This window comes from Nyctereutes procyonoides, unplaced genomic scaffold (assembly GCF_905146905.1).
Source record: "Nyctereutes procyonoides isolate TBG_1078 unplaced genomic scaffold, NYPRO_anot_genome, whole genome shotgun sequence".
Classification (NCBI taxonomy): Eukaryota; Metazoa; Chordata; class Mammalia; order Carnivora; family Canidae; genus Nyctereutes; species Nyctereutes procyonoides.
In genome coordinates this window covers 53603771-53621830 of record NW_026575131.1, presented here as the reverse complement: position 1 = coordinate 53621830, position 18060 = coordinate 53603771, and the positions used below count along the sequence as shown (strand labels likewise).

General features: G+C 50.2%; 1 protein-coding gene across 3 annotated transcripts in view; it reads left to right on the top strand.

Annotated features, from left to right (window-relative positions):
- Nucleotides 1-348: 348 nt before the first annotated feature.
- VAV1 (vav guanine nucleotide exchange factor 1) overlaps nt 349-18060 on the top strand; it is a 49961-nt gene continuing 32249 nt past the window's right edge. For 2 of the 3 annotated variants that reach the window (XM_055342962.1, XM_055342960.1), the window contains exon 1: nt 350-1721. In XM_055342962.1, the coding sequence (XP_055198937.1) occupies nt 1633-1721 (89 nt within the window). In that variant the 5' untranslated portion in view covers nt 350-1632. Of the gene's footprint in view, nt 1722-18060 lie in introns of all 3 variants that reach the window. The other variant, XM_055342961.1, reaches the window with a different exon arrangement.

The window sequence follows — 18060 nt, the reverse complement described above, 5'->3', positions numbered from 1 at the left end:
GAAATGGACTCATAGAGCGCCCAGGATGGTTGGGGATGAAAAGTTTCGGTGCCCGTGGGATCACAAAGCGGGTGATTTCTAAGCTCAGCTCCTCACCCCCTCCCCACTCCACCCCCGCCCCCTCCCCACCCCCCGCAAATGTGGAAGAGATTCGAGGCTCAGGAGGAGCTGAGGGGAGCCACTTTTTCTTGACCTCCTCCGTCCTAGTTTTGGTACAGTCAGGAGGTAGGGGGGTAATGCCCAAGTGAAGGAGCCTAGCGCTCCCTTGTGGTTAAAGAATTAAAAAAGAAAATCCAAGGGGCGTGCCTTGTGAGATGGTCGGAGGAGGGGAGTCTACTGGGCCTAGTGGGGTGGAGGTGGGGAGAGAGACCTTATAGACAAAATGATTTCAGGTAGTGATAAGGTCTACGAAAGACAGTAAATGTTTGATAAACGAATGGATTAACGACACCATCGAAGTCTATGGAAAGAGATGATGGTGGCCAGGGCCATAGCAATAAAGAAATGAATTTGGGAATGTTAGAGGCAGGGCCGAAAGAAAGCTTCCAACCATGTATTTATTCATTCAACAAATACTTATGGAACATATATATTCATGCCAGGTGCTAGGAACATATGAGACACAGATTTCTAAATAGACAATACAGAAATAAGTCTAATAAAATGTCAGGTTTGTTGGATAGTGATCAGGACTTAATGTAGGGACATGGGAAGGAAAGTCTATGATTTGAAATGGAGAGATCTGGGAAGATTTCATGAGAAGGTGACACTGAACAAAGAACTGTTGGAGGTGAGGGAGTTAGCCTTGAAGTTGCTTGCCTAAGGCGGAGAAGCAGCATGTACAAAGGCCCTGTGGCAGGATTTTGAGGTACATTTCTGGGGTGTCCTGGGGTCCTCGAGGAGCAGTCCCTGCGTGGCTGGAGGAGAGTGGGTGAGGGAAAGTGGTGAGTGGAAGAGGTGAGGAACGTGTCATGTAGGGCCTTGTTGGCTGCAGGGTGGTGAGCTATAAGAAGAGGAGAGACATCATGACTTGCCCAGATGCTCACAGGTGTGCGCCTCCGTGGGGAGGACAGACTGTGGGGATAAGGGGGTGGGTAGCCTGGGGACCAGGGTAGAGGAGGCTATGCTAGGTCAAGCTGAGATGTTGGGTGCCAAACCAAGGCAGAGGCAGAGGAGAGAGGGGTCAGAAGAGAGCAGACGTTGAGTATGTTGCCGAGGTCGTACTGCTCATGGGTTGGATATGGAGGAAGGCGACAGGCCTCAGTAACTCCACCAGCAACCTCCCACTCCCCGGGGCCCAGGCCTGTGTTGAGCTGGTGGGGGAAAGAGATGCCAGGTCCTACATAGAAGGGGCTGGGCTGCAGCTGCTCCCGCCCCCCATGGCTCCTCCTCCTCCACCCCCTCTCAGGGCGACAGTTACAGGCAAAGAAGAGGAAGTGGTAGCTAGCTAGCATAGGCAGGCAGGCAGGCGGTGGAGGCCGCAAGGGCGCGAGGGCTGACCCGGTAAGGCAGCAGCCATGGAGCTGTGGCGCCAGTGTACCCACTGGCTGATCCAGTGTCGGGTGCTGCCGCCCAGCCACCGTGTGACCTGGGACGGGGCCCAGGTGTGCGAGCTGGCACAGGCCCTCCGGGATGGCGTCCTTCTGTGCCAGCTGCTCAACAACCTGCTGCCCCATGCCATCAACCTGCGTGAGGTCAACCTGCGCCCCCAGATGTCCCAGGTGAGCCTGCCATTGGCTGGAGTGCCAAGGGTTGGAGGTGGGGGGCACCCCAGGCTAGCACCAGGGGAATTAATACCCTGAAACTCTGGGTCTGGGTTGTAGAAGGGAATATGCTGCGGACTCTGGGGCTGGCACAGGGGGGATAGGGGGAAGGGATGGAGGGGATGGCAAACTCTGAGATTCTGGGGTGTCTCACCCAAGGTTAACCGGGATGGGTTAATAGGCTCTGGGTTAGTGCACATTTAGACTAAGAACTGACAAACTTGAGGTTAACGCTCCCAAGCCCAGGCTGACTTCACTGAGGTTCAAGCCCCTAGATGGGACTCTGTGGGGGTCTTGAGGGTTACCTGGGAACTCTTAGGTGGCCAACAGGGTGCCTGAGGATTTCACCTCCTTTGACATCCCCCCTCCTCCTTCTGCCTATGGGGGAGGGGCCTCCACCAACTTCTTCCCCCACATGTATCTCCTCCTCCTGGGCCCCTTCCTTCCCCTCACATCTTCTTCCCCTTCGCTTCCTGCCTGGGCCCGGGGCGTGTGGGACGGGTGGGGGGCTGTGAGCCCCTGGGTTCTGGTCTTCTCAGTTCTATCCATCCCAGGGGGACATTGAGAAAAGCCTTGTTCTCCAGCCTAAGACTGGGTCCTGGGGTTTTGGGGCCTAGAAACAGCTGCTCTTTCTCTGTAGGGATTACTGCGAGGGCCCAGGTCCGGGGAGGGTGGATTGTACAGAGCGGGGCCCTGTGAGACTCAGGAAATATATTCAAATCCCTATTTGAATGCGGTTGGGGTGGAGGCGGTAACGTGACTGGATCCCCTCTCTGAAGCACCTTCTTTGGGTCCTTATGGTCTCCTGGGTGCTGGGTGGAAGCAGTGTATGCTGGGGGCTGGGGGCTCCAGGGGTCTCACCTGCCTTGGGATTCTGAGCCGACACTCACCTCTGGCCTTCAGGCTTCACTCTGGAATGAAGGCTTTGGGCCAGGGACTTGTGTTTTGGTGGGGATCCGAGATGCCACGTGCGGATGCGGAGAGGGGAAGTGACTGCTCAGGGAGTGGGCCTGTGGGGGTCCCAGGGGGCATTCCCTGGGGACAGGGTGGTGGGGTTGGGGAGGTGGGTGGCCCACCCTCCTTGGCACAGGCAGGGCTTCCTGAAAGGATGAGGGAACTCCAGAGACCCAGCTCCCTCTGGCTACAGGCCATCCCAGATTTGCCTATATTTGCTTCTCTCCTGGCTTCCAAGTGATGGGGAAGTAGCCATAGGACCTGTCAGGCCCCAGCCCCGCGGGCTGTCAAGGTCCCCAGTGAGGCTTTAACAGCAGCTGATGGGGAAGTGGATAAATGTGAGGATGAACTTCCATCCCCATGCCCACATCTTGCCTACAGCCGGCTGTCGGATGAAGGGCACAAGGGAAGGCAGCTGTGGGGATCGCAGGGCTGCAGCCTCTTTGTGCCAGGCAGTGCTGAGGACCTGCGCCAGGCCTGGCCCTCGAGGTGCTCTCAGACTGGGGGAGACAGACACCCCCTGGCCTGTGTGGTCGGGACTGGGACAGAGGGAGAAAGCTCTGGGCTGGGGGCCCTGAAGCAAAGGCTAGACATTGCCTGGCCATGTCAGGCTTTATGCAAGAGGGGACACCTGTGCTGTGTTTTGAAGCATGAGTAAGAGTTTTCTTGTTGCTCTGGCTCCCTATGGCCAGCTCTGTCAGGCTCCAGGCTGTTCTCCAATCTCCCTAGGTCTGGAGCTCTGTGCCTTCCTGCCTCTGCTCATCGTGTCTCTCCTCAAAGCTCAGCTCGTGCCCCAGTTTCTAGGGAAGAGGGCGGGGAAGAGGGCCTGTGCTCTACGGCAGTTGTGATGTACGTCAGGCCTCTTTTTGCTGCTGGGACAGCGGGAAGGACACACACACACAGAGCCCTGGCGCTGAGGAGCCCGCCTTGTAGCGGGCAAGACTGACAGTGAGCAGATAAAGAAACACGTAACTTATGGGGCACGGGTACGTGCTCTGGAGAAATCAAAGCAGGAAAGGGAGCTCCTGAGTGCGGGGGTCACGCTCTGGAACGGGTGGGCCGGGAGGCCCCACTGACTTGGGCAGAGACCTGGGGAAAAGGAGGGAATGAGCCTTGTGAATCTGGGGACACACTGCCCCTGGCGGGGGTACCGCCATGCAAAGGCCCTGAGGTGAGAGCTTGTGGGGGGGGTCTTCAGAGTCTGGTGGGAGTGGTTCGTTGCTCGAGGTCAGAGCAGAGCGCGTCCCCAAGCTGGATGGTCCCTCTGAGGTCTGAGGCCGAGTGAGGATCCTATCCCAGGCGTCACCCTGACCACCAGACCTCCTAACTCACCTCCCCTCTCTGGGAGTCCACATTCTGGTGGCAGAGATGAAACTTTACGGTCAAGGGAGCGGAGAGGAAAGGACGAATGTGACAGTCATTGTGGGAAAGACCCACCAGAGCGTGGGAGCTGATTAGACCTAGCGGGGGCAGGCGCTAGGGCCTGGATGATGTCAAGGTCCCCAGCCTGTGAATGCCCCGTGCCACTGGCAGAGGCAGGGGACAGGGCGGGAGAGTCAGAAAGCGGGTCAGCTGGAGGGCAGTGGCTCTGAGGGGCCAGACCTGGATTCAGATCCTGATGCCACCACGTGAATAAAAATGGGACATTTGCTTCGAAGACTGTTGTGCTATTTCAATACTACTTGGCACGGTGTCTGACACCTGAGAAACCCGCACTAAAAAGTCTTCTTAGGGAGGACGTGGGGCAGCATAACACAGCAAGCAGGAGGTTGGGTTGGGGTAGTATTTCTCAGCTAGGGTGACTTTGCACCCCCTCCTCGGGGCATTTGACCAAGTCTGGACATGTTTCATCACAGCCGGGAGATGCTACTAAAATCCGGTGGGTGGGTATCAGGGATGCTGGCAGTATCCTATAATCGCACACACAGCAGAGAATTCTCTGCCCCTAACATCAATAGTGCTGAGGTTGAGAAACCCTGCGATAGGGGGCAGAGAGCTGCAAGAATTTTTAAAATATTTATTTGGTTAAATAAATACATTCATACGATTCAAATATTAAAACACATAAGAAGGTGCACAGGGAAAAATTTAACTGAAATACCCAGCTCCTGCCTTCTCCCACGAGTAACTACTTTTTTTTTTTAAGTGGACTGTGTTTCCATCCAGAGTTTCTTTTTTTTGTTGTTTTTTTGTTTTTAAATAAATTTATTTTTTATTGGTGTTCAATTTGTCAACGTATAGAATAACACCCAGTGCTCATCCCGTCAAGTGCCCACCTCAGTGCCTGTCACCCATTCACTCCCACCCCCCGCCCTCGTCCCCTTCCACCACCCCTAGTTCGTTTCCCAGAGTTAGGAGTCTTTGTGTTCTGTCTCCCTTTCTGATATTTCCCACTCATTTTTTCTCCTTCAGAGTTTCTTTATGCAAACATAAGCAAATAGGAATATAGGTTCTTATTTCCTACCCTTCTCCCTTAACACGGAAGATGGCACGTACCACCGACTGCTTTCCATCTTGCTTTCCTTACTTAAAAATCATCTTGGGACTCTTTCCAAATCAATACATAGAGATTGTCCTCATTCAAAAAAAAAATAAAAAAATGACTGCACGGTATGCCAGATAGTCCATTAATTTAACAAATGACTTACATTGTGTTAATTGCGTGCCAGGCATTAGTCCAAACCAGGTGCCAGCAAACTACAGTCCAACAGGTGCACCTGGACCACAGCATGTTTTTATAAATAAAGTTTTATTGGCACACACAGCCATGCACATTGCTTCATGCACAAATTGTCCATGGCTGCTTTCCAGCTAAACCAAGGAGTTGAGGAGTTGCCACAGAGACCGTCTGGCCTGCGGGGCTGAAGATGTTAACTATCCAGACATTTGTAGAAAAAGTTTGAGGGTTCCTGTTGTAAATATTTTCTTTCTTTCTTTCTTTCTTTCTTTCTTTCTTTCTTTCTTTCTTTCTTTCTTTCTTTCTTTCTTTCTTTCTCCTTCCTTCTTTCCTTCCTTCCTTCCTTCCTTCCTTCCTTCCTTCCTTCCTTCCTTCCTTCCTTTCTTCTTTCTTTCTTTCTTTCTTTTTTAGATTTATTTCTTTATTTTAGAGAAAGCGAGTGAGAGGGAGCACCAGCGAAGCGGGGGGAGGGCAGAGGGAGAAGGAGAGAGTCCTGAGCTGATTCTGTGCTGAGTGCTGAGCCCGACTTGGGGCTCAATCTCACGACCCTAAGATAGAGACCTGAGCCGAAACCAGGAATGCGTCGCTTAACTGGCTACGCCACCCAGGTGCCCCTGTAAACATTTTCTATACATTAACTTGTTTAATCTTCATAATGCCCTTGGTGGTAGATGGTATATGATCCTCATTTTTCACTTGCCTCAGGCCACCCAACTTGAAAGCGGCAGAGCTGGAGATTGGAACCCTGGACAGCCTGGTCCTGGGGTTCTTGCTGTCCACTCTTACCCAAAACTACCTCTATCTCATTGCTCAGTGGCGTGATCACTTATTTTATCATCTCCTCTATCAATGGACACTTGAGTTGTGCCAGGCTTTTGTTATGACACATTAAATGCAACCATTCACCTTGTCCATGAATCATCTTTAGATTCCTCCACTGTGTGACCCTGGGTGTGTTACCTAACCTCTCTGTGCCTCAGTATCTGCATCTGTAAAATGGGGATAATAAATCCCTACCTTTAAGCATTGTTGTGAGGGATAATGAATTACTGTAAAAAGCTTAGTCCCTGGCTACCCAAGAATGTTATTATTGCTGACATACACATGAGCAAGTATCACCATGGGATAAGCTCTCTGAAGGATTTGCTGGCTCAAAGGGTGTGAGCTTCTTGTTTGGGGCAGGTGTGGCCAAATTGTTCTCCATGAGGGCCTGTTCCCATGTGGGCTGTTCCGACTACATTACCACTAACAAAGCATGAGAGTGCTTATTGTTCATCACCTTACCACAGACTGTTCTGTTGTTAAGATTTTGGAGTCTTGCCAACTTCATGGGTGATAAATGGAGCTTATTATGGCTCAATTTACATTTCTCTTATTCTGAGTTTGAACCACCTCTTTTCTTTTGTTTAAGAGCTATTTCTATTTCCTCTTGGTGAAGTAATATTGGTTCATATCATTTGCCCATTATTTTTTTTCCTTCTGGGACTGCTGTCCTTTTTTTTTCTTATTGATTTTTAGGAACTCTTTATATATGAGGCTGGCTTGAATTTCAAGTCAGGTACTTACTACCTTTGTGATCTTGAAGAAGAGAAACATTACTTAACCTATTTGAGCCCTGGTTGTCTTATTTATAAAGTGGGGATGTGGACAGCACCTTTATCTCAGGGTTGTGTGTGGGTTAAAAAGTAATAGGTTAAGTTAAATTCCTTACTGATGCGATTGATGTGCTAAATTTAGCAAGTGCTGGGGATCCCTGGGTGGCTCAGTGGTTTGGTGCCTGCCTTAGGCCCAGGGCGTGGTTCCAGTCCTGCATTGGGCTCCTGCATGGAGCCTGCTTCTCCCTCTGCCTGTGTCTCTGCTTCTCTCTCTCAGTCTGTGTCTCTCATAAATAAAATCTTTAAAAATAAATAAATAGATAGATAGATAGATAAATAAATAAATTTAGCAAATGCTAAAATAATGGGAGAAACTTTTTTGTTGATTTGATTTCAGTCAAAGTTGGCTTAGATGTGGTACGTCATGGTGTGTAATGTTAGCTGCTGTAACAAACTGCACATTTCAGTAGCAGTAAGGGTTTACTTCTTGCTCACATCACAATCTAGTTTGGGTCAACTGGGGGGTTAAGGGGGTGGCTTTTCTTTACAAAGTCCCTACAGGACCTGGGCTCCTTCCATCCCATGGTCCTCCTCTCCTTAAAGCCCTTGGACTCCTCTCTATCCCAGAAGGTGAGGAAGAAGAGTGTGAGGAGGGAAACCATGGCAAGCTTTCATGGGCCAGGCCCAGACGTGGTGCCTTCACCTCCATTCTTGTTTCATTGGCCATAACTCCATCACAATGGTCCTATCCAACTGCAGGAGAGGCTGAGGCTGGTTTCATTGGGAGCCGGGGAGGACAGGAAATGGGTTGGGTGGACGTAGAAGAGAATGTTGTAGAACCGCAAAGTGATGCCTAGCTGGCTTCAGAGATACAAGTCTGGAGGGGCTGGCTTGGAGGAAGCCATGGTGGGATAGGGAATGAGGATCTTGAACCAAAGCCATGGGCTGGGGGGTGGGGTGGGGAGGGGGTTAAGCTAGGGACTGGGGCCCTGGGGCCCTGGGGTGGGATCAAATCTCAGCAAAGTAGGTTGGGTTGGTTCAAAGACCTCATCTTAACATGTTTACTATGGCCAATGAGGACAGAAGTCTGGGAGGGCCAACATTTGGTATTATACCTTCTTTTATTCCATTTTTTTTTTTTCTGTTCACTGACCTCCTTTTTGGTTCTAGTACTGGGAAATGTTATCCTTCCATTGCCTTTGGGGCAAAAGATAGTCCTCATCTTGGCCCATGAGAGTCTATGATTTGGCCTCTGCCCACCTCCTGGCCCTCTCCTCCCCCACTCTGTTGCCTTCCTTCACTCTACTGCAGACACAGAGCCTCCTCGCTGCTCCCAGAACCCACCAGGCCCAATGCAGCCTCAGGGCCTTATCACATCTGTTCTTTCTCCACAGATCTGTCTTCCCCCTGATATACACTGTGATTGTTCTCTTATCTCCTTCAGGTTTCTTATCAGAGAGCTTCCCTGGTTTCCACACCTAAGATTGTACTCCCTACCTACCTACCTACCTCCCACCCCTGTTCCCCACCCCTCTGTACTATCACATCTTCTTCTTGTATTATTTTTCGCCATAGCACTTACAACCCTTTGACCTACATAGTTTTTTTTACTTCTTTGCTTATTATCAGCTTCTTCCACTGGAATGTCAGGCAAGGCTTTTGCCTGTTTGGTTCACAGCTGTGTCCCTTGTGCCTAGAACAGCACCTGGCACATAGTAGGTGCTCAGTAAATATTTATCAAATATTCACTTTATTCGTTTATTTGTCCTTCCTTTATTTTTAATTTTTATTTTAAAAAAGATTTTATTTATTTTATTTTATTTTATTTGTTTATTTGATGGGGAGAGAGAGAGCGCACAAGCAGGGGGAGTGGGAGAGGAAGAAGCAGGTTTCCCACTGAGCAAGGAGCCCAATGTGGGGCTCAACCCCAGGACCCTGAGATCATGACCTGAGCTGATGGCACATGTTTAACTGACTAAGCCACCCAGGAAACCCTTTTCTCATCCTTCCTTTAATACTGGAACAGCAAACCATAACTGATGCCTTCTTTCGTACATACAATTTAATGGATATACCCTGTCACACTCATTTGTTGACATTGTCTGTGGCTGCTTCCATTTCTTGAATAATCATGACAAAGGCGCTATGACCTGCGAAGACAAAAAAAGTTTGCTGTCTGTCTCTTTACAGAAGGAGTTTACCAATTGATCCCTGATTTAGTGGGTGTTTGTTGAGTGCTTGCTTATTATTGGTCAGTGGTGGTTGGTTAGCAGTGGTTAAGTATGGATTGCTTGAGATCAATCCTGCATCTACTGGTTCCTAGTTATGTGACTTTGGGCAAGTGTCCAGGCCTCTCCTGCCTTTGGTTTTCTCACCTGTAAAATAGGGAAAACGGTGATGATGCTGCTGGTAATAATAATAATAATGAGGATATCACCCGCATCATGGATATTTACTTCTATTAGGCCATGCACAAGATGATGGAGAATTCCATGATGAACAACACACAGGCCCTCATGTAGCTCATGGAAACAGATGAGGAAATAGGCAGTTACCCGAGAGTGGAACACAGTCTGTGATGGGTGGGTGGAGCCCAGGGTATTGTGGGAACGGAGAGGAGGGAAGCAATCAGGGTAAGCCTCCTGGAGGAGGTGACATGCCAATTGAGTGTAGGAGGTTGGGACATATTAAAGAGCCCAAAGAGGTTCTGTTTGCCTCCTTTGTTTACATTTATAGTTCCAGGAAGTGGGCAGCACCCGAGGGTGTGTTGGATGGGCACAGCTGAGCTTCTAGAGATCTCACCATATTGTAGAGATGAACTGTCTCCCTCTGATAGCAGGGATGGTGTTCTGAGTCCTCTGCTTTAGGAGGAACTTGGAAGTCAGGTCCCTTGGGGGGAAGAAATAAGGGATGTTCAGTTGGAGAAGTTTGAAGTTTGAGGAAATTCTGAGCTCCGTCTGCAGAAATTTTAACTAAGAGTTTTAGACCTTGTGACAGAAAACCCAACTGAAACTGGCTTAGTAAAAAATAATATTTATTAGCTCACATAACTGAAAAGCTTGGGAGAAAATGTGTTCAGGTCCAGCTGGATCCAGGGGCTCTATCTCAGGATCACGCCTACCAGTCTCTTAACTCTGCTGTGTTTTCAGTGTTTTCCCTCATTCTCAGTCATCCTTTCCCCTCATGGTGGCAGGCAAGGGTGCCTGGCTGCTCCAAATTCAGATGCCCACATTTTTGTGTATAGTGAAAAATGGCTGCTCAAGCCCAAATCTATGCCTCACTGGATATGATTTCTTTGTGTATGTGTGTGGGGAGGAGAGTCACAACCAATTGTGGTGAGTAGATTATGATGTTCTGATTGGCCAGGCTGAGGTTATATACCTATTCCTGGAGTTGGGGAGGAGCTGACCCCACCCAAAAGAGCTAGAGGTGAAGGAGGAGGAGGGGTGGTTCCCCAGGGGACACTGAGGGGCTGCTCGCAGAAGCAGGAATAGATGTCAGGAGGCAGTCCATGCATATACTGGCAGTATGAACTTCAGTGCACAGCTTCTCACCATCCTGCTGACAGCTGGAGTCTCGTCTTTCTCTCTTCCGGGGGCTGCCCCATGCATTGTAGGATGTTTGGTGGCATCCCTGACCTCCACCCACTTGATACCAGTAGCACCCTCTTCCCTGGAGCTGGGACAGCAAAATGTCTGCAGACGTTGCCAAATGGTCCCTGGGACGTGGAATCCCCTTATCCCCCCACCCCCATCTCAGAAACTTGGTTTTGGAGGGAGCAAGCTTCCTATCTTGAGTCCAAGAAGATGTGTGTGAACAATTTCTGTCTGGGGACGGTGAAGAAGAGATCCAGAGCTTCTTTGAGTTAGAATAATCATCTATTCTATTATCAGCAATAGGAGCTGTGCTGATTGCTGGAGTTTTGGGAAAGAACACAGAAGATACATTCTCTGATCTCCTGAGTTCATGGCCTTGTGGGGGAGAGGGGCAGTGTACTGGTTTCCTGTGGCTGCCCTAGCAGAGGACCACACACTGGGTGACTTAAAATAACAGAAACATATCATTTCTCGATTCTGGAAGTTAGAGGTCTGAAATCAAAGGTGTGGGCAGGGTCAAGCTCCTTCTGGAGGCTCTCATGGAGAATCCATTCCTGGCTTCTTCCAGCTTCTGGTGGCTCCAGGCATTCCTTGGCTCCTGGCTGTGCCACCCTGTCTTCACCAGGTTGTCTCCTCTGTGTGTCTCATGTAAGGACACTTGTTGGTGAGTTTAGGGCCCACTCTGGTAATCCAGGATGATACTGTGATCTGCAGATCCTTAACTTAATTACATCTTGCAAAGTCCTTTTATTATTATTATTATTATTATTTTCAAATAAGGTCACCTTGACAGGTAGGTTCCAGGGATCTGGTATATTTATATCTTTTGGGGGCCCACCGTTCAACCTACTATAGACAGTAAAAAAGCAAATCAACAAAATATTACAATAAATGCTGCTGACGAAATAAGCCAGGGGTCAAGATGGAGAAGAGGAAAGGGGGGTCTGGAGGGTGGCCAAGGAAAGCTGAAAGCTGAAGGATGAAGAGCTAGCTCTGGGAAGAATGGGGTGAGGAGGGCAAATGTCATGCAAAGGCCCTGTGGGGAGGAGGGTCTAAATGAAGGTGAATGGTGAAGAGAGAGTGCTGGGATTGAGGTTGGGAGGAAGGCACTTCACTAGAGTGGCTGTGCGAATATGTGCACAATTAAATGTGATGAGAAGTTCTTGGAGGGTTTAAGCAGGTTGGCAGGTTAAAGAGGTTCCTCAAGCTGCTCTGTTGGGACCAGACTGTTAGGGTGATTGAAATGGCAGAGGGGGGACCTGGGTGGAGGGGATTGGTGGTGTCCCACCGGGATGCGATGGTGGCTGGACTATGGATGGGCTCACATTTCAGTGGTTGTGCTGGTCGGACATCCTGACAGACCAGAAGGGGGAAGGGTGAGAGTGAATGAAAGGAGGTGAGATGATGTCTAAGTTTGTAGTTTAGGAACCTGTGTGAATGGGGGCCTTATTTGCTAAGATGAGAAGGCTGGGGAGAGTCAAGTTTTGGGGAGTTCTGACGGGGCTCAGTTACCTTGGAGATGGAAGGCAGCACAGCATAAGTTGGTGCAGTGGTTCTCAACCAGGGGCATGGGGAGCACTGCCCCCCACCCCCCCACCCAGAGCACATCTGAGGGGAATGCCTGGAGATATTTTTGGTTGTCACTACTGGAGGGAGTGGTGTGCTCCTGGCATCCTGTGGTAGAGACCAGGGGTGCTGTGGATATCCTGAATGTCCTGTAATCCCAGGACAGCCACCGAAATATCAGTTGTGCTGAGGCTTGAGAAACCCTGTTTGAGGGACAAGGACTCTAGTTACATGGAGGTCTGGGTTCCACTCTTGACTGTTGGATCTTGGATGAGTTACTGAATCTCTCTGTGACTCAGTCTCCCCACCTTTTAAATGTGGATCAGAATAGTCCCTGCCTTATAGGTCTGTTACAGGAATTAAATGAGCTCATGGTTATAAAATTGTCACATGCTGCAAGTAGTACCTAGTAGTGATTGGTAAGCAAACTCACAGGGGTGGATGAGATCCCTGGGGGGGCAAGAAGAGAGAGAAGAAAAGGGGTCAGCGCCTGAGGGTGCAGCAGCATGGAGAGGTTGGGGAGAGGAAGAAGAAGAAGAAGCTGAGGGGTCAGAAGACAAACAGTGACTTAGGAGGAAAGCCAGAGGCCAGAAAAAGAAAGTGTATCCACAGTGAGGTGTCAGTACTTTGAAAAGAATAGTTTTATTGAAATGGATGGAAATAGCATCAGAAAGTATAATAAATAACAATAGAAACCAGTCCCATTTATGCAGCCCTTAGTATGTGCAAGTGTTTTTTAATTTTTTTAATTTAGTTTTATTTTTTTATTTTATTTATTATTATTTTTTTTATATGTGCAAGTGTTGTTCCAAGTAGGTTACACTTATAACTCATTTGATTTTCACAACAAATCCATGGAGTAGGTGCCATGATGTTCAGGTTATTCCTTCTGTGAGTCAAACCACCCCAAACTTAAAGATGTAAGACGACAACTATTTCAGAATTTTCACTGAGTCTGTGAGTCAGGAATTCAAATGGAGCATGGAGATGATGGTTTGTCAGCCTCACGATGAAATGCCTTGAATATCTGAGGGCTGGAGTCAGCTGGAGGATCCTTCACCCGCACGCTGGAAATCTGGGATGGGGTGACTCACAGCTGAGCTCAGCTCGGGCTGTTGACTAGAAGAGTGGCCTGTGGTCTCTCCACGTGGCTCGGGCTTCTTTACAACATGGTGACTGAGTTTTGAGAAGGAGTGTGGAGAGACCAAGTGTTTCTCAAGGTGGAGGTTGCAAGTTTGCTTCTGACCTACTTGGAGACCACGTGGTGTCACTTTGCTCTGATTCTCTAAGACCAGCCTGGATTCACGGGCAGGGGAATCAGACTCCACCTCCTGATGGTGGTGTGACGAGTCCCCCTGCAGAAGAGCTTGCTGGTTGGGTGCTATGCTGATGGCCATCTTTGGAAAGCACAATCTGTTCTTCGTTACTATCCTAGTCTCAGAGATGAGGAAATGGAAACATGGAAAGTTTAAGTGAGTTGTCTAAGTGAACAAGTAGCTACGTTGGGATTTGAGGCCCCCCAAGCCTGTGACCATAAGCATGATATGAATGTTGCCTCTTCGGGGGGCGGGGTTGGGGGGGGAGCATATGAACCTTTTAGGTGGTTATGGAGGTAGACTTGGATTCAAATTTCTGGTTTTCTCAGTCAGGGTTTAGCTAAGAAAGCAGAAATCATCTTCGATCTTTCAGACAGAGAAGATTTAATTCAGGGAATGGCTAGTGGGTGATGGGGGAGCTGAGAGGACAGACAGGGAATTCTGAGGTTAGTAACCTGGAGAGTGGCCACTTGGCCAGAGAAACAGTAGAAGAGATGATGTGACCAGGGTCCAGAGGCTGGAGCCCTTCAGGGGAGCCAGGACCTTGTGCAAGGACCGCCATCAGGGAGTGGAGACCAGGAGGAAGATATATTAGCTGCTGAAGAAGCAGAGCAAGAGAAGGAGAAATACCCTGGTTTCTCTTCCTCCCGCCCTCTGGCCTCCTGCCGGGGTATCCCATTGGCTGAGCCTACCTGGAAGCCAGGGTGCAAAGGAGCCTGGGAAATGTAGTTCCCTTAGCTTTGGAGCAAAGGGCAGAGGGCAGGCGGGGGATGGATCTGAGAGCAAGCCCACCGATGGTCCTCAGAGTAACTGCCTCGATGAGCTCAGTGTTATCTCAGTGGGAGCCGCTGTTACCTGCTGTTTGCCCGAGATCGGGTGAAATAAAATGGTTTCATTTCCCGAGGCAGGGTCCTCTTTAGCTCTAATGGCTCTGGTGGTTTTGGAGTTCAATCTTAGATCAAATCCAGATCTCCTTTCTTAGGACTCTCCACCAGCCCACAGCTCATCAGCCTTCCTCCAGATAACCCATCAGAGATCTGCCGCAATAACTGTGTCCCTGGCTCCCTCCAAGTCACCTCTAGTCCTGGAACCCCGCAGCAACTTCATGGCTTCTCAGTGGATGATGTGTTCCCAGAAATCCATCTTGGGGTGTCTGTCTTGTGTCTGTCTGCCCTGGGGACTTAGAATGATCCCCACATGGATGCAGCATCCAGCACCCCAAAAGATGTGGGGCTGTCCCCTTCAGCGTGATCTGCACTGGAGTGTGGGACCAGGGGAACTGGGGGAAGGGCATCAACTGTTTGTGCTTCCCTCTCAGAGACTCTGAGACATGGCCAAATGGTGGGGATGCTCTGGTGACAACCACCTATCCCATTTTGATTACACAGTTTTTTTTTTTTTTAAGATTTTATTTATTTATTCATGAGACAGAGAGATTGAGAGGCAGAGACACAGGCAGAGGGAGAAGCAGGCTCCATGCAGGGAGCCTGACGTGGGACTTGATCCTGGGACTCCAGGATCACGTCCTGGGCTGAAGGCAGGTACCAAACCGCTGAGCCACCCGGGGATCCCTGATTACAGAGTTTTAAAAAAAATTTTTGAGAGAGAGAGAGAGAGAGAGAGAGCCTCTTAAGCAGCCTCCACACCCAGCTTGGAGCCTGAGGTGGGGCTCGATCTCACAACCCTGAGGTCATGACCTAAGCCGAAATCAAGAGTCAGGCACCTAAATGACCCAGGTGCCCCCTATTACACAGTTTTGTTGTTCAGTTTGGGTAAATCAGCATCCGATACTACTCTTGGTTCGCTCCCTCCCACTCCTTCTTTCTCAATTTGCTCCAGTCACACTGGCCTCCCACCTCTTTTCCCAACACACCGGGCAGTGTCCTGCCTCAGGGCCTTTGCCCTGGCTGTTCCCTCTGCCTGGAATGCTTTTCCTCCAAGGCACCCACCTGGATCATTCTATCCTTCAAGCCTTTACTCCAATGTCACATTCTCAGTGAAGCTCCCCTCCTAGCACAGCCCGTCTCTTTATCCCACTTCTTTTTCTCCCTCAATACTCACCACCTCGTACATACATATTCATGTAACACTTTGGTTGTGTGCTTCCTTCTACCAGAGGGTCAGCCTCACGCCAGCAGGGGTGCGTAGCGCTTTTGTTCACAGCTGTACCCCCAGCACTTGGATAGGTACCTGGGGGCATAGTCGATGCTCAATAAATATTTGTTGAATCAAAGAAGGGGTGGAGGCCAGAGGAGAGCTCTCTGTCATGCTGTTCCATCTGCTCATAGGCTATGTACCCTCTGAGTCTGCTTCTTTCACTCTTTTGCGATTTATCGTAGTGCCGTGTCTATCAGCCCTTCACACCTCATTCCTGAGTAGTATTCCAGCATACGATGTCCCACAGCTTGCTCATCCCTTCTCCTGTTGAGGGACACCTGGGCTGTTGCCACGTTTTGGCTGTCACAGATGTGGCTGCTGTGAACACTCGGCTCCATGGGGACGTTTGCTTTCATTTCTCTGTGTGAATGCCCACGAGTGAAATACATTGTGTGGCAGGTGCATGCCTACCCTTTGAAGAAACTGCCAAGCCATTCTTCCTACTTGGTCACACCATTTGACATCCCAGCCAGCGGTGCATGAGGGATGCTGGGAGCACTCCTCCTCTTGCTTTGCCATCCCTTAGTCCTTGGCTTCGTCAGACGCCCTTCCCAGGGCTCTCTGTGCTGTTTCCCACGCTCACCCACCCACCGCCGTTGTAACCAATCGCTTATTCATGCTGCTATCTGCTCAGTGTCCGTCTCCCCACTAGACTGTAAGCTCTGTGCGGGTTTTGTCTGTCTTGGCCACCCCTGGGTCCCGGGGCTTGGCACACTGTGCCACTCAATCCGTGCTTGTTGAATGAATGTACGACGCTGCCTGGTGGGCCTGGTGCTAGAGTGGAGATTCGGTCGGTATTTTCATTCCCAGAGTGTAGACGGGGAAGTGAGTGCCCCAGATGGTGCAGTAACCCATCCAAGGTCCCTCAGCTCGTGGCAGCTGGGCCGGGAGTCAGACCATGTATGTCTGACCCCCTTGACTGAGACGGAGATGTTGAGTGTGTGTTGGGGTGAGAGGGGAGGAGATGAAAGAGAGACAGGCGAGCATGGGGAAGGTTTTGAAGGCCCGGAGGAGGAGTTGATGCTCTGTACCCCTGCTCCCAGGCTTCGAAGAGGGTGCACAGCATGCCCACCCTCTCTGGTCTGCAAGATGAAGTCTTGCAGTCCCAAGATTAAGGGGCTTCAGGGCTGAACGCAGAGGCCCCCCTTCTCTGTCTCCCTGAGCAAGCCCGGGTAACAGGCATTTCCTGTTTCCGGTGGCTCCCTGGGCCGGGGTGGGGGTAGGGGAGCTGGTTGCGGCAGTGGTGCTCCGCTGTGGGTCCCTCTCTGCTGCTCCCTGCCCCCAGCCGCCCAGTGGGTCTCTGTCCCTGCACGCTGGTTCCCTAAAGGAGGGTGGCAAACTAACCAACCTTTCTGGCTCTTTCTTTGTCTTGGGCCAAGGGTTGTGCCGAAGGGGGACCAGCCGGCAAAGGGGAAGTGTCTGGGTGCCGATTTGCATATGGGCAAGATGCCAGCCCAGCTTTTTGATATTCTGGTGGAAGGGGGAGGGAGGCTGAGGGGCTCGCCTCACCAACATGAAGGAAATGTTCTCACACGCCCCTCCCACCTTTGGTTAAAAGGCCTCCTGTCCTTTGCCACCTCTCCTACGCTTTGGGCTACCGGGAAGTCCTTCTGGTGGTCTCACCACAGTCACTCTGGCTGTCTGAGGGAGCCCCTTTCTTCAGTGGGCCCTACCCCAGCCTGGAGGGCTGATGAGTCACATCTCTTTTCCCCCCTTGAGATGTCACATGACTGGGGGGAAGAAATCTCAAGGCTCAGCTGATCTCCCTGAGGTCAGGAGGGAACTTCCTCCCTCAGGCCAGATGAGGCCAACTGTTCTATTGCTCCTGGTGACTTGCAAGCCCTGACTGGAGTCAGCCTACAATGCTGCAGAGGCTGCTGGGCAGGAGAGTGTTACATGTGGTTCCTGTCACGTGTCGAACATCCTATGTGGCACCAGGAGGCAGCCTGGTGTGGTTCAAAGAGGTAGGGTGGTGCAGTGGTTAGAAGCATGGCCTCTGGTTCCAGAAAACTTGTATCTGGCTCTTCACTCCTTTCTTTGTGGCCTTGGGCCTTGGATATATCCTCGGTGGGGATATATCCCCACCGAGGCTCAGTTGTCTCATTTGTCAAATGTGGATCCATTTATTCACCAACTTTTACAGAACAACTATTGGGTGTCAGGCATTGTACCAGGTGTTGAGACCATAGCAATGAACAGACGACACTGGTAATCCTTTTCTTGTGGAGCTGACGTGCCAGCGTGTAAAGGAAGACAGACAGACAGTGATAAACTAAATAAAAGAAATATACAGTGCTCCAGACAATAAGCTCTATGGAAAAAACACAAAGCAGAGGGAAGGATGGGGAGTGCTGGGAGTGCGCGTGTGCATGTGTGGTGCAGTTTTAAGTAGAGTGACTGGGAAGGTCTCACTGAGAAGTGCTATTTTTGTCAAAG